The 15,969-nt window shown below is 51.4% G+C and overlaps 1 protein-coding gene across 2 annotated transcripts in view; it reads right to left on the reverse strand.

Moving 5' to 3' along the window:
- Positions 1-15,969, reverse strand: part of SLC6A4 (solute carrier family 6 member 4) — a 33,478-nt gene that overhangs the window by 6,984 nt on the left and 10,525 nt on the right. For both annotated transcript variants that reach the window (XM_059378840.1, XM_059378842.1), the window contains exons 2-12: positions 14,130-14,583; positions 11,819-11,953; positions 10,484-10,703; positions 9,489-9,627; positions 8,819-8,953; positions 8,389-8,492; positions 6,761-6,888; positions 5,650-5,762; positions 4,886-5,017; positions 3,544-3,643; positions 1,587-1,687 (exon numbers count right to left, since the gene is read on the reverse strand). In XM_059378840.1, coding sequence (XP_059234823.1) covers positions 1,587-1,687; positions 3,544-3,643; positions 4,886-5,017; positions 5,650-5,762; positions 6,761-6,888; positions 8,389-8,492; positions 8,819-8,953; positions 9,489-9,627; positions 10,484-10,703; positions 11,819-11,953; positions 14,130-14,472 — 1,650 coding nt within the window. In that variant the 5' untranslated portion in view covers positions 14,473-14,583. The remainder of the gene's footprint in view (positions 1-1,586; positions 1,688-3,543; positions 3,644-4,885; positions 5,018-5,649; positions 5,763-6,760; positions 6,889-8,388; positions 8,493-8,818; positions 8,954-9,488; positions 9,628-10,483; positions 10,704-11,818; positions 11,954-14,129; positions 14,584-15,969) is intronic.

Consider the following 15,969-nt stretch of genomic DNA (forward strand, 5'->3'; position numbering starts at 1 on the left):
CAAACCATAAAAGACTCCTAAGGATAGAGAACCAAGAGGGTGGATGGAGAGAAGGGGTGGAGGTGGGCTGGCTGGGTGACGGGATTATGGAGGGAGCTTGTGGGGAGGAGCACCCCGTGTTACAGGCAAGTGATGAATCACTCCCTTTACTAAACATTACACGGTTCCCTAACTCAAATTTTAAAATTTTAAAGAAAAATATACACGTATTTTTAGTTTACCAGTGAGCTGATCAGGTAATAAGAACTACCAGGCCAAGTCTGGGGGAACACTAGAGCCACCAGAGCACTCCCCAGAGCCGCTGGGCACTGAGAACTATCTGCTGCCCAGGGCAGTGGTTGGCTTTGGTTTTGGAAACCTGCGAGGGTCAGGGGAATGGAAGTCAAGCAAAGCTTCTGGGGTACAGACAGACTCACGCAGCATCACAGAGGCAAGAGGGAACTTACGGCTCACCTTATATGTTCATGTCCAGATGTATGGGCACAAAAAGTACCAAACAAAGGGCCGCCCAGAGAAAGTCAGAACAGAACACACGAAGGGATTTTCCCTTGTTGTTTTAAACAAGACGGGGAAGGAACAATGACCTCTATGTCAAAGCCAGAGATGTCCCTAAGACAAAATGTTTGGCCCAGACATTCCTAACAAGCTAGAGCCTGATGGAAGGACCAGTCCAACAAGCTTTCTGGCTCTATGAGATTAAAAAAATTCCCTCCAAGATAAAATTACAGTTAAAATGAAAGAACTGGAGAGTGATCCCTGCTGACGGGCCCGGAGCCACTTTACGCAGGGCTTCCTTAGAGCACAGCTGGGATGTGAGTAGGGAGCTTCGGCGTCTTGGGGCAAGTGTCTCCTTCGGAGGGACACGGGGGGTGAGCACTGAATGCAAAGAGGCAATACTTGGAACTGAATGTTCTCACCCAGGTCCTTGGGCATTAGATGGATTCTACTTTTGACTCAGGTCCACGCTTGAGGACTCTCGTGTGGGGCATCTTGAAGAAAATGAATACGAAATTACAAGGACCCCTCCTCCCAGGGCCTTCAAGAGCAGCTGAGGAAATCCTTCCCAGGTCTTGAAGAGCTCTTACACGTCACATGTAACCTGGGACCCTTCAGGCTTCAATTTCCTTAACTGTAAAATGGCATATGAGGACTATGCTCCTTCATGGAACGGTTGTAAGGATTCACAGAGCAATGGATCTAAGTTTAGCACGAAGTCTGGTCTGGCACCTCATGTTCAATAAATGTTATTTATCATTCTCACGGAGCAGGGCTGTGATGGACACATGCCACAGGGATCCAAGCCCCGACTACCCTTCCATGGTGCTGGAAGCCAGAAAGCGGGGAAGCCTGGGGGACACACTGACTGGGAGGGACACCAGAGGGGCTTCTCAAGGGCTGGTCATGTTTTTATTTCTTAGCATGGTTCCTGCTGCGAAAGCATGCTTGATTTATAAAGTTGCAATGAGAGGTACACTTCAGATTTACACACTCTTCTGCAACTCTGTTACACTTCAGCACAATTTACTCTACATAACAGTTGGGGTGAACCTTTCTTCCGGGCCAGGGAGAGGGAAATGGCCACTCACCAGGAGAAAGAGAGGGCTGATGGCGACCCAGCAGATCCTCCAAAACCACCCAGGGCTGAAGCCGAGCATTTCCTTCACGTCACTGCAGAACTGAGTGATGCCTAAAGTCACCCGCAAGAGAAAGAGAGATAGGCTGAGGGACGACATGGACTCCCTCAGAGACAATGAGCAGCTCTAGAGTTTGTCGCGGCGGGGACTCAGGGGCACCAATCTGGTCTGAAAGTGGGACAGGGGACTTGTCACAAAACTGCATTTGATAGCCAGCAACGTTCTTTCTACATGGAGTGGGCGAGGCAGGTGGACATTTGGGGAGGGACCCAAAGCCCCCTCTTGGCGCCCACACTGCGCTTGACTTCTGAGATCTCAGCACTCATCTGATTTTACTGGTACTGTAGAAAAGAAAGTTACATTTTATCTAGGAATCAGGACCTCACTTAACAGAGACGGACTTGGACCATACATTGGAAACATTCAAGAGGAAATTTTAACAGCAGATTGCCTGCTCACATGCCAGATCAAGATCAAGGTTCTTCTATAAAAAATATGTGCATGTGAGAACTGAGAACTCCTCCTGGTGAGAAACTGGAAACGGGAAGGCGAGGCGCCCTGCAGTCCATTCCCCGAGAGCCTCAGCAACAGCCAGGTCCCGTACCCTGAACTCCATCCTTGGAATCACTGAGGAGGCAGGGAGGGATTCTTTTTAAAACACTGGGCTCATGTGCAACTCAGAATATGGGGCCTCCCCTTCTTCACGTTACGTGTAATGACAAACAGGCTAAGGCTGTTCTATTACCATAGAAACCAGGGAAATCAATACATTTTCAGAATGAAATAATCACTTCTTGATTTTAAAGATGAAGAGAGGTATCTCTGAACCTGGTTTCTCTCTCTCTCTTTCTTTCTCTCTTCAAAGATTTGAATAATCTGTACATTCAATGTGGGAGTCGATCTTAGATCAAATCCCGATTTCGATTTCTCTCTCTTTTTTTCTTCAAAGATTTTATTTATTTATTTTGAGTAATCTCTACATTCAATGTGGGACTCAAACCCTGAGATCAAGAGCCACACGTTCAGAGCACCTGGGTGGCTCAGCCAGTTAAGCATCTGACTTCGGCTCAGGTCTGGTCCTGGGATCCAGTCCTACATGGGACTCCTTTGCTTATCAGGGAGTCTGCTTCTCCCTCTCCCTCTGCCTGCAGCTCCCCCTGCTTGTGCTCTCTTTCTCTCTGTTAAATAATAAATAAACTCTTAAAAAACAACAACAAAAAAAAAACAGTCCCATGCCCTATGAATGAGCCAGCCAGGAGCCCCTGAACCTGGTTCTCTTCATGTCAATTGCCCAGGTCAGCCCATCCCCACCCACGGATTCTTGGGAGCCCTGCCGATGGACCCATGTCAGCTTCCTCTCTCTGCTGCTGCGAGTTTCACCCCTATCAGATTGCACCCCGGCATCCCAGGGGCTGAACTGGGGATTTTGCCAAAGCAGATAATCTACACGGGAACATTCTTGCCTCTTCCCTGGGAGAAGGTCTCCCAGACTCTATCCCGGGGCTTTATGGGGAGCTCTGTAAAATACGGGTATATTATACCCTCCTCAAATGCATTCCCCGTGCACTGGTTCTTCGTTGTCTGTGCCGCTCTCAGACCCCGCAGCATCTCCAGCCTCCTCCACGGGTGAGCTCTATGGAACTGGTCAGCCCACGCCCTCTAGGTGAACATTTAAACTCAGAAGGAGACAGCGTCCTCCCACGAGCCAAGGAATCTGTGGCATGGAGTGTGGAGGACATGGTGACCTGCTTCAGAAGAAGCCACTCTGCAGGCGTGGTTTTCCAGGCCCCCAGGGAGGTGACGTCTGGTACCCTGCCCCGGCTTTCTTGGATGAAATCAGCCCTTCTCTATTCTGGGGGCTACAGGCTGGTGTAGAAAGGCTCACGTCTGGTGGAGGGAAGCATCTTACCATAAAACCAGTACACAGCCACAGCCTCTATGAGGACAACGGTGAGCACCGCAGGGCCCGTGGCGTACTCCTCTAGCAGCTTCACCACGTAGGCCCCTCCCTGGAAAGGAGACGGCAAACGAGTTAAGGGCCCTCCGACGCACTGCCTCCTCTTCATGGGGAAGGCCGATAGCTGCTTAACTTTGACCAGTCCCACCTGGGACCTAATATAAATTTCCCAGAGCCTGCCTCTGAGATCAGCCCTCGCAGCGTGGGCCAGACAGCTCGGCACCAGACGTCCCTTCCTGTGCTACAGAGCACTGTCTCCTTGCTTCTTCTCCCACTGAGCTTTAAGAGATAGACTCAGAAGAGTCCCTGGATCTGTTTCCAACTTCCTTCCACTTATGCAGCACCTACTGTATACTCTGCCCTAAAGAATCCCAGTCCCTGGGGCGCCTGGGTGGCTCAGTGGGTTAAGCCGCTGCCTTTGGCTCAGGTCATGATCTCAGAGTCCTGGGATCAAGTCCCGCATCGGGCTCTCTGCTCAGCGGAGAGCCTGCTTCCCTCTCTCTCTCTGCCTGCCTCTCCATCTACTTGTGATTTCTCTCTGTCAAATAAATAAATAAAATCTTTAAAAAAAAAAAAAAAAAAAAAAAAGAATCCCAGTCCCTAAAGACAGGACCTGGGCCAGTTCGCAATACCAGACATGCTGAGCACATTGGTTCTGGTTTCTCCTTCTGTCTTAACTTGCCAATCCCTTGGGTCCTCCTCAGGGTGCCCCCCGCACCCCACCCAACCCTGTTGACCATAGCTTGAAGATGCAGGTCTTCAAAATCTGCCTTGAGTCAGGAGGACATAAGCCAGGGATGGCTGTGGGTGTGATCTTATTTCATTTTAACTGTATTTGCCTCCGCTTAAAAAAAAAAATCATGGGAGAGGGTCTGACTTCTTCACCATTGCATATTCTCTGGGGGAGACAAAGTGAGATTACAAACAGGAGATGCCAGCCTCCAGATATTCTGGATATGGGGACATCAGGGCAGTAATCCCACAAAAGAAGCCCTAAAGACTGGAAAAGCAAATCTCAGTTCTTCTCCAGACACACTGCAAAGCCTGAAATCCAGCTGGGTCGATTGCAAGATGGAAAGCCCTCCAACTACCAAGCACAGAACAGATTCTACACACAAACACTGCCGGAAACAACTTTCCTCCTGATCCCTGGTGACATTTGCAGAGCAGCATCAACCCTCTTACTTGGTGCCAAAGCCAGGGCGCCACAGAAGATGGAAGCAAAGGGACAGGTTCTTGCGGGGCTCTGCTGCCTCCGCAGAGGCTACTCAAAGCTGGGGGTTGCAGTACTCACGAAAGTCAGGGTGGCCAGGGAGCCAAAGAAGCACGTAATGACGACACCAAGCACAAACCACTCCCGGCGCTTGGCCCAGATGTGCGGAAACTCGTCAAGCACAGCTGTGATCACCCCCTCCAAGCCTGCAAACTGAGAGGGACATGCCAGCTGTCACAGGGGAGGCTCAAGGCCAGTGTGTTCCCTTCGAGGACAGCGAACGGGAAGGTAGGTGGCTGGTCATGATGGGCTCCCCACAGACCCAGCCCTCGCTGGCAACGTATCACCCCGTTTTCACGGTCATAAAGAAGCCCCCCCCCACCCCAAGCACATCAAGGAAAGAAACAGAGCGCCCGGACAGGACTGCTTTATGTGAGGCCTCCTGGGGAGACTCCGGCTTCACCAGAAAGACCAACTCAAAGCTGAGAGTCTTCCCACACTACTAAGTGCCAGGTGCTGAGTCAAATGTGGGGCAGCAGGGCACTGAGACCCAAGAGGGACCTTTAGGGTCCCTCTGGTGCAGGGACAGCACCCAATAATAGCAGTTCACATACCTGAGCCCTGTTCTGTGCAGACCTCTTACCCTCATTAACCCCTGAATGACTCTCGCAGGTCCTAGAGGGCCATGAGCAGCTGCAGGGAGGCCTGAACCAGGGGCTGAGGGAGCACCGGGAGGGAGCAGCCAACACCTGCTGGGGTGGCCAGGATGGGAAGGATACGCGCACCTTCCTCCCCAACCCCCTCGTCTCCTCCAGAAAGCCAGGCTTCCCTCCCCATTCACTCACGGTGCTGTCCAGGCCCAGCGTGATTAACATCAGGAAGAAGATGATGGCAAAGAAAGTGGATGCTGGCATGTTGGCTATGGCTTCTGCATACGTGATGAAGAGGAGGCTGGGGCCTGAGACAGAGTGGGAGAGAGGAGGAGGTGGTCACCGACACCTGCCCTGCAAAGACGTCTCGGGGAAACGCAGCCACACCAACAATTACACTTCTGTCACGGGAACTTACATGTGAAATAGGCTTTAACACACCCCGAACACTTGCTCACACTCCACACCATCCCCCCTGCCCATCCTGACATCAAGAGAGGGAAGGAACCGCAGCCATCTTAAAAGGTGTAAACCCTCAGTCAGTTGCGGGGGGAGGGGTATGGATGGAAAGAAACCCAAGACCCTAACACTAGCAAAGCTACACATGGGAATAAGAGTTTCCACCACATCACAACTCAGAGCTTTTTTTTCTGGGCCAGGACTGATATCCAGAGCATTTAGCTCTCTCTGATGGTATTAGCTAGAAAACAGTAGGAAAGGTGAAACATTCCAGAAGAGTCTTGGAGGCCTCGGAATAAAGACCTCCCGCTATTTTTAAAGTCCCTTTTGATAGTGTGAGGGACATGTCCTCCACTTCTCACGGGCTGGATGGAAGTGCCTGAGCTTGGGGTACCAGGACGAGCACAGCTGTGCATCAGGTCAAAGACGGAAGTGTGTTGGCAAGAAAGCCCTGGGATTCCATCCACAAACTTCCATGGCCACTTCTTCAATATCTGTCACTCCTTTTCCACGAAAACCTCACAATACAGTAGCGTGACTACGTCATCTATATTTTATTTTTCTCCAAGGGGAAATTCGAAGGATTAATAATCATTTGCTTATTAGACTTGGACTCATCGCCAGACCAAACACAATGCTTTTAAAAGCGCTCATCCAGTCATCCAGCTGCCGCATCCCCTCCCCGCCATGGCTGAGCACGCAGAAGGCGGTAAGTTTCTCCCAAACCTTGGACAATGTTTAAAGGAACATTTAGAAATAGCTCAAAACTTAGATATCTGTAAGGACCCAAAGAGCAGCCAAGCCATTCAGTGAGAGCAAGGGACATAAAGAGAACACAGGTTCCCACCTGCATCTTTGGCCACCTCGGACACATCCTCATTCCGCATCTCGGCCATATACCCGAGCACCGTGAAGATGACAAATCCCGAAACAAAGCTCGTCATGCAGTTCACCACGCTGGTCACCAGGGCGTCTCTGGAGCAGAGAACCCAGCGGGACTGAGACACTTCCAAGGACAGAGTCTCAAGAGCACCAGTCTCCACCCGAGGCCCTCAGGGACCTGTCCTGGTGTCCCCTCTTGTCTGCCCCAGCCTGGCCTGTCACACTGGTTGGTAGTTCGAAGCACGGGCTGCCATTCGCACCATGCATGGCAGGGGGTGAGCCCGGGGCTGGTTATAGTGATGTCCTGTGGTGAACTGGAACCACCCAGACCTCCTGACTTCAAACAAGAATTGCTCTGGGGGTGCCTGGGTGGCTCATTGGTTAAGTGACCACCTTCGGCTCAGGTCGTGATCCTGGAGTCCCAGGATCGAGTCCCGCCTGGTCAGGCTCCCCGCTGAGCAGGGGAGCCTGCGTTTCCTCTGCCCCTCCCCTCCTCATGCGTCCTCTCTCTCTCAAATAAATAAATAAAATGTTAAGAAAAAATTGCTTGGGGGGCGCCTGAGTGGCTCAGTGGGTTAAAGCCTCTGCCTTCGGCTCAGGTCATGATCCCAGGGTCCTGGGATCGAGCCCCGCATCGGGCTCTCTGCTCAGCTCTCTGCTCTCCTCTCTCTCTCTGCCTGCCTCTCTGCCTACTTGTGTGATCTCTGTCTGTCAAATAAACAAATAAAATCTTAAAAAAAAAAAAAAAAGAAAAGAAAAGAAAAGAAAAAATTGCTTGGAAGCAGGGTCTGGATTGGAGGCAGGGCCATGAGGGAGCCTTGGCCTCACATTCATAAAGTCCCCGGATTTAGACTTTTGACACTATGTGCAAATGAAGTTATGATCCTGTCCCAGGGATATCCTGACACTTTTTTAAAAGAAGACCTTGTCATCCAACTTCAGTTTGGTGTCCCAGTGCAACACCACATTGCTTAGGGCAGTTGTGGATTCCTTTGGAAGAGAAGGTGAACTCTGTAATCATCTTATGAACAGCACAATTAGATTGCTGGTCACTGCCCTCTGTGAGAGGGCACTCAAAGTTAACTCTAAAGATGATGAGTGATAGTGAAATCATAATTGGTAAAACACTCTCTGTTTCATCTAAATTTCTGAAATGAGACTTTGCCACAAAAATCATGGTGGCATTCTGCCTTGTTCAAAATAGTTCAATCGTTATACTTTTGTGAATATGTACATAAATAAATAATCACATTAAAATTCTTGTTAAACACATTAATAAGTAAAATCGAAATATTTACTATATGTTGCAATTTTTAAAAATCTGATGTGGAATTTCTTAATTAAAAAAATATTGTGTGTGTGTGAGAAGCTCTCGCAAAACGCAAGTGGCCTGGGGCCCCTCTCAAACCCTGACTGGCCTGGGGAAGGCTAAGGACCTGGTGGGTTCTCTGGCCATGGGGGAACTGGTCAGGGACCTGTGGGGTGCCTGGGCCCAGCCACGCCTGAGGCCATTGTTTTGAGCACCTTCTTCTGGGCCAGCTGACAATGCTCACTCCACTTTCAAGCTTTGCCCGGGGAGCCCCAGATACTCACTGGTAACAGTTGTTGTTGAACTTGTTGTAGCTAGCGAAAGCCAACAGGACCCCAAAGCCAGGACCAAGAGAGAAGAAGATCTGAGCGGCAGCATCGACCCACACCTGGCAGCAGAGGTGAGGGTGAGGGCCAAGCCTGGGCCATACTCTGGCCTCCACCCCTGGCTCCACACAAAGCAGAAAGACCAGCTCTCAGAGATCCTCCCCGGGGCGACCACATACCATGTGGAAACCAATGTGAATTCTCTTCCTCACATTTTAGCATAAGCCAATCCACTGCCCTTGTCTGTACTTTTCATGCTTGTTCTTCTGATTTAAAACATTATTGCGGATGTGCCACTGAGCCTACATTTCTGTTGTCCCTGCTGGGGGGACTAGCTTCCCTTAGTAAAATGACAGGCAGGTGCCCCTCGTTTTCCCTGCTATCTTACCCCCGTCTCCAGCAGTTTCTGCCAGTTGGGCTTCAAGTAGAAGAGAACACCCCTCCAGGCTCCGGGGAGGGTGGCCCCCCTTACCAGCAGGACAGAAAGGATGATATAAGGGAAGGTGGCTGTCACCCATACCACCTGTGAGGGAAAAGGGCAGAAACACAGATTGTCAGCTTGTGGGTCTTGGTGGCTTTTATGCTTGAAAACCTCTAGGAAAGGAGATGGACCTCTTCTTTTCTGTAACTATAGGAGGCAGGGTGATGCGGCAGAAATATCAGAGCCTTTAGAATCCGACGGGGCTCTGATTCCCAGCTTGCCAATACTCCCACCTCCAGACCCACTTCCCACCTACAATATGGGAAAACACCCAGCAAAGGACAAGACAAGAGGGTAGCCAGTGGATATAAAGCATGGATCACAGCCCATCATGGGCTTTCAACAACTTTCTGCCACGATTATTCATTGTGACACCATAGGAGGGTTAAAGGAATCTTTTTTTAAAAATCAAACAATGGTTCCTGGGATTGGTCCATTTCTAGAATTCCTGAACAGATTTGGTGAAGAGAAATTGAGCATTGTGGATCCTGTTTGGTGTTGAAGGCCAACAGTGCCCCTCTCTGTCTAGGGCTGTCCAGGCTCCCGAGGGCCCCTTGGCAGTCAGAGTCCTCCTCACCTTGCCAGACATTTTGACACCTTTCCAGATGCTGAAGTAGATAACAGCAAAGATGCCCATGATGCAGAGGGTGAGCTGCCAGCTGATGCCCCCCAGGTCCTGAAGTCCCTTAGACCGATGGATCTGCAGGACATGGCGCCTGGAGCCAGTGAGAAAGAAAGGCACGTGAGATGGCCTGTGCAGTGAGCGGACCAGGCAGCATGCCAAGGGAAGGGACAGACATCTCATCGCGAGGACCCAGCAGTCCCTGAGCCTCAGAGAGTGGTGGCCCTGCCCATTCTGAGGGACAGAGCAGCAGAACAGCACATCCAGCCCACAGGCCCTGGGAAGAGTACTCAGCACCACCCACCCTCCTCCGACCCGGGAGAAGACTCTCAGGCCCCCCTTTTCTGGATGGGGCAGCTTTTGGGTGTCTGGGTAGTGCACCCCTTTCCACCCCAAAATCCTGCTCTCGTGGTTGGCAGCCGCCAGAAAGGTCCGCATTGAAGAGTACGACGTACTCTAGGCATCTTCCTCCAAAGGGTAGGTCTCGCTTGTGAAGTGAATACAGGAAACCAGAAACTCTTTGAATAGCTGCGGACTACTGCAGCAGGGGGAGGCTTTGATTCCCTGACAAGGTGCCAGGGCCAGAGCGGGGGCCCAGGAAGAAGGCTGGTTCTGACGTGGAGGAGTCATTTTGGAATGCGAACCAAGGAAGGGATCGGCCTGGGCACGTGGGGGCAGCCTGGCCTGGCACATTACAAAGGGGGGAGGGGAGGAACAGCGCAGAAGGCCAGATTAGGGAGCACTCAAGGTCGAGTCTCCCAGCTCCACATCAGTGTGGTGGCGGCCCTGCCTCTCGCTCACTTACACGTACTGCTCTTGCCCTAAGGGCTTCATTCCCCCCCAACACACACACCAGGAAAGAGAAGAGCCCCTCCCTTCCTCCGCGGAAGCCCCACCCCCGGGGGTGTGGCCTGCCTCTACCAGACCACCCCTCACTTACATGCACTTACGTGTAAAATTCTTCAGCGGGGGACGTCGAGTGCAGCGTCCAGGTGACGTTGTTCCCCGAGAAATAGTTGGTGCAGTTGCCGGTGTTCCAGGAGTTGGTGCAGCTGGTCCAGGGCAGCTGGTCGGTGAAGGAGGAGATGAGGTAGTAGAGCGCCCAGGCCATGATGGTGTTGTAGTAGGAGGCGATGTAGAAGGCGATGATGCAGATGGCGTAGCCGATCCCTGGGAGGGGAGTTGGGGGATGGGGGGCACGTTTACAGGGCGGCCTGACAGTGACAGACGGACAGACCCCGGGGGCCTTGTAGGGCCCTTGCAGCTCAAGGGAGCGGAGTGGGGCTTGCTGGGGGCTGCCATCCCCCTCATTCCCCAAGGCTCTGGGAGGTGCTGGACAGGTGGCAATGTGGTAAATTCCTTAGATATATTTGCAGGATCACACGTTTGAGAAACACACACACGTGTGTGCTGTTACTGCTTTAAACTCTATTTTGGTTGCTTTAGATTTTTTTTAAAGTTATTATTATTATTATTAATTTGAGAGAGAGTGAGAGAGAGCACAAGAGGGGAAGGGTCAGAGGGAGAAACAGACTCTGCCCGGATGGGGGAGCCCCATGAGGGACCCCAGAATCATGACCTGAGCAGAAGGCAGTCGCTAAACTGAACCATCCAGGCATCCCTATTTTGGCTGCTTTAAAAAATACTTTTATTTGAATACAGCTGACACACAATGTTATATTAGTTTCAGGTGGACAACAGGTGATTTGACGATATATATATAACGCTCTACTCACCACAAGTGTGGCTACCATCTGTCACCACACGACGCTGTGACAGCACTTGATTCCTGATGTGGTGCCTTTCATCCCCAGGACGGATTCATACCATAACGGGAAGCCTGTACCTCGCAGTCCCCTTCACCCATTTTGCCCACTCCCCACCTCTTGCCTTCTGGCAACCATTAGTTTATCCACTATAGTTATAGGACTCTATTAGATCTACTTGTATTTATTTTCTAAAATGCTTATTTTATTTTTATCATTACCATTTTTAAGTTTATCTTTTAGTAATCACTACACCCAATGTGGGGCTCAAACTCATGATTCTGAGATTGAGTCACATGCTCTAGTAGCCAGATGCCTCAGGTTTGCTTTTGATTGCCATTTATTCTGTTTCTCTTTAACAGCCGCATACCACTCGAGCCGTCAAAAACTTACTACTCAAGTCATCGCCCAGAGATACCTTCAGGCCCAGCTGATTCCGGAAGAAGGTCCCCAGCTCCCATACTTTCCCCTGCAGGACCTACCTACCTACCCACCCACCCACTCAAGCCTTTTGGTTACCTTTGAAAATCGGGCAGATTTTCCTCCATATGGAAATGCATCCGTTTCGGTGGTACTGGCCCAGTGCAAGCTCCATGTAGAACAGTGGGATCCCCCCGAAAATGGCCATGATCGTGTAGGGCAGGAGGAAAGCCCCTGAGGCAGATGAAAGACAATTTCACCCCCTGCCCACATCTGTGCCAGGACAGCCCAGCTGATCGGGACACCCAGGGTCGCGCTGAGATTCACGGGGAACTATGATGCTCGAGTCTCATGAAGCCACTCTGTGCTGCGTGACCTCACACTGTGGTCCCCTGGCCTTAGCGCCTTCCCAGAGCTCCACGGTCAAATGGGGCTTTCAGAGAGTTAACGAAGGCAGCCGAGAGTACATGGAAAGAAAGCTGGGTTCAGGATCAACCGACCGGGCCCTGGAATGGGTTGCACATCAACCCACCCTGAAGACGGGGGTCACTGCCCCTCCCGGAACATGTTTCCTCCCCTATAAAATGACAGTGGCGGAGGGCTGAGCTCCCCAGCTTCCCGAGGCCAGCCACACGAGGAATCACTGGTGAGCTTAAGGACACAGATCCACCCACACCCCCGACGCGGAAGTTTCAGGTGTGGGTGTCACGACAAAAATGTGTGACCTGCCCAGGTGATTCTGATGCAACCAGAGCTCAGGACCCTTGAGAGAGATCACCTGTGACAACCTGCGCCTGGGCTCCAATAATTGGCAAGTCCCTGAATTCCTATCTGTGGCTGTCCCTATCGTTCCTGGCTCCAGACCCTTGTTACGGATAGGTGGCTCTATTCCCGTAACTCCACTAAGTCAGAACGCTCCCTTCGGAGCAGCCTTGGCAGGTGTGGCTGAGAAGGGTAGTTTGTCACAAAAGGAGGACACCTGGAGCTGCTGTGTCACCAGGGATGCTGGCGTCCCCGGCTCTTGTAGTGACACAGAATTTGGGAACATTGCGGTGGGGATTGCTCACCTGTCGCCTGAGTCTCAGCCCAAAGGGTGGGTCAGCTGTGATTTTTCCCCGCTGACTCTCCCTCCCAGAAATTGCTTTGAACCTAGAAACCGGAAGTTGGGGCAACTCGGAAAGGTCCCATCTCACTTACAATTGCTCTGGGTACATCTGGCTTGGGAATAAGAACCACATTGTGTTCTCATGGTGGCATTTGTCCAATGGGTTTGCTTGACTGACTTAATGGTGGGGAATGAGTGTGGGACAAACGTCCCCAGCACCTTATAGAAGGTGAGCCCTCTCCAACTGGAGATAACTTCCCTCCTCCTGGGCAGGGAGGGCTGGGCTTCCCGCGCCCCCCCCCCCCAACCCCCAGCTTCCTTTGAGGCCACGTGGATCTAGTTCCTTTAAAAGTGCAGCAAACCCAGGCAACTCCACGTCAGGCCATGGAGGACATGAGGACACTAAGGAATTCTCCCCAAACTTCGTTTCAGCCGCCCTCCCAAATCAGCTACCAGAGCTTCTGTCAAATAAATAATGGCTGATTTGACTTCTATTTCTCGTCCTTGTCCCATTTTTGATAGCCAGTCCAGCGTCAACACAGAGGCACCGTACGTTACTCACTCCTCTCCATTCTACTCTCTGCAGCTCCCACAGCCCTGCCTACAGTCTGCTACTCTTTTTGATAATTTACCAGTTAACTGCTCTGAAGTCTTGGGGGTGGAAGGAGGAAAAGGAGAGAATCTCTAGCCTCAAAAATCTAACACTCTTGGAGGAGACAGAAGGCAGATCCAATGTCTGGTTTGGGGTTATTATTAAGGCCATGCTGTGGCTGGGTTCAACTCTGGGTCATGCTTAGATTCCAACTCAAGACTCCGGATCTGAGCAGAAGCCCTTCTCTGATCACACACAGGTCCAAAGGTCCAAGAGGGCCTGGGACCCTGGAGCCACTTCCCAGTTTCCCCTCAGACAGATCTAGCCTCTCTGGCCTCTGCCGAGCAGAGCCCGCACAGGGCTGATGGCCATTCTCACATCCCGCTGTGAGCGTGCAGTTGGGACCTACGGGGATGGGAAGGGAAGGGGGCCCTTCCACACATGAAGCACAAGCACCCAGAGAATCTGGCAAAGTCAGGTTTGGGAGAGCTTTCATCTGACTTCCTAACCCAGGGAGCCGCAGACATGCTGACTGAACATTGGGCTTACTGGGAACCCATCTTTCGGACCAGCTTGAAAGTCCAAGCAATCATGTTCTGAGACTCATCAGTTTAGACAAGACAGAAAAGACATGATCTCCGCTGTGTTCTCCTGAGAGGACCTTAAAGACCATCACCGGCTCCGAGCCTCTGTTTGTGGCCCAAGATACTGACCCCCTCCATTCTGGTAGCAGATGTAGGGAAAGCGCCAGACGTTGCCCAGGTCCACCGCATAGCCAATAACCGACAGGAGGAAATCCATCTTCTTGCCCCAGGTCTCCCGCTCCCCTTGGTGAGGCTCGGCGACTAGAGCAGTGGTGGCAGCTGGAAGGGCGTGCTGAGTGTCGTCTGCGGCACCAGGGCTCGGCACCGCCGAGTACCCATTGGAGATGTGGCCAGACTCCACCTTGTCCTCAGGAACGGGGACCCCCTTCTGTAGAACCCCATTTTCCTGACAATCGTCTTTATCCTTACACGCGGGCAGCTCCTTCTGGGAATTTAAGGGCGTGGTCTCCATCCTGCTGGCTAGGGGACGATAACGACACCCATCTGCGGAAGTCCCCAGCTGAATTCAGGGCTTAGATCCTGGGATCTCCTCCGAGCTTTGTTATCAGCGGGATTGAGAGCTCTGTTGGAAAGGCACACAGTGAAGGGAGAGCAGAATTACGCATTCTCCTTGTCTTTGGTATTAACTCAACAAACACGGTAAACTCCGTTAATTAATGGGATTACAAAAGCATCTGTCAAGCGTGAAACATCCTGTTTGCTATAGGGCAGTCAATAAAATCAACCCAGTTTTCAACCTAGATGAGGTATCAAATCACAGTCAAGTCATCTGAAAAGGAAAAAAAAAAAACCCTGAAACAATAAAACAAACAGGAATGGACAGCAAAGCACCCAGATCTCGCATCAGCTTTGTTTAAGAACAAGGGACCGACTTCAGTTTGAGGGACCAGCACCGCATCCTGGAGCTCACCAGTCACCCAGAAGAAGGTAGGAAAAGAGCTTGCTTCACCAATGCTTTGCAGAGCACTTACCTTGTCCTGGATGCTGTGCGGGGGAAAAGAAACCCAAAGAAAGGAGCTGTTGCTGCCTGCCAATAAATTAGGATGGTCCTAAGCCCTTTACACCAAGCATGCCATGTATTTTACATAAATTATAGGTATGGCTTTAAAAGGACGAGAGTAAAGGCACCCCTAGCTTCTCAGCTGTGGACTTTTCCCCTCTTCCCAGGGTCCAGCCTGTAGAGATTCTAGCTGCTTCTGGGTGTGTCCAGTCCTTCTGTGCTCTGCAGAGCTGCCTTCGCCTCGTGCCTCTGCGGGTCCACCCAGGCTTTGAAGGGCCCTGCTGCTCACCGTGGGTTCTGCCAGCCTCTCCCAGCTGTCCTGAGCCAGATGCACCTGTTATTCGGCAACAGTGGGCAGGCGGGGAGAGCCGGAAGAGCCAGCGAGCGGAGCGTGAGGGTTACAGATGCCAGCATGGCCGGTGTCTCTGAGCCCACACAGCCTGGTGGCAAGGGCTGGCCGGGACCTCGGCACCTCCACAGCGCTGCCGGGGCCTTGGTGTGGGGAAGTCAGAGCAGCAGTTGGGACCCAGGCCTCGTAAGTCAAATGTGGGGCAGAAATTTGAGCCCTTTTGGACTTTAAACCTATGGCCTGTTGTAAAGTCATCAGGAGCCAAGACCTGCCAGCTCACTTCATTTCATCTGGGCCTGTACTCTTCAAGCTCTTGAAATAATCTGGGAGTTGAAACAGGTTTCTGTTTAGCTCAGGTCACATTCTGCCTTTGGAGATGTCCAGGGATGAGCTATCGATGTTCACAGCTGCAAAAATCTGCTATTACCCCTTCAAATCCGACAGCTGGAGGATGGCTAGAAATGGACGGCTAAGAAAAAATGGCCATGTCTGTCTCCTACCTCTCTGGGGCTTTCAGGGACCAGAACTGAACTGTCCACACGTGGAAACGTGAAGATAAAAATGTAGCAAAGAATGAGAGCAGAGGAATGGATTCACAC

This window comes from Mustela nigripes, chromosome 16 (assembly GCF_022355385.1).
Source record: "Mustela nigripes isolate SB6536 chromosome 16, MUSNIG.SB6536, whole genome shotgun sequence".
Classification (NCBI taxonomy): Eukaryota; Metazoa; Chordata; class Mammalia; order Carnivora; family Mustelidae; genus Mustela; species Mustela nigripes.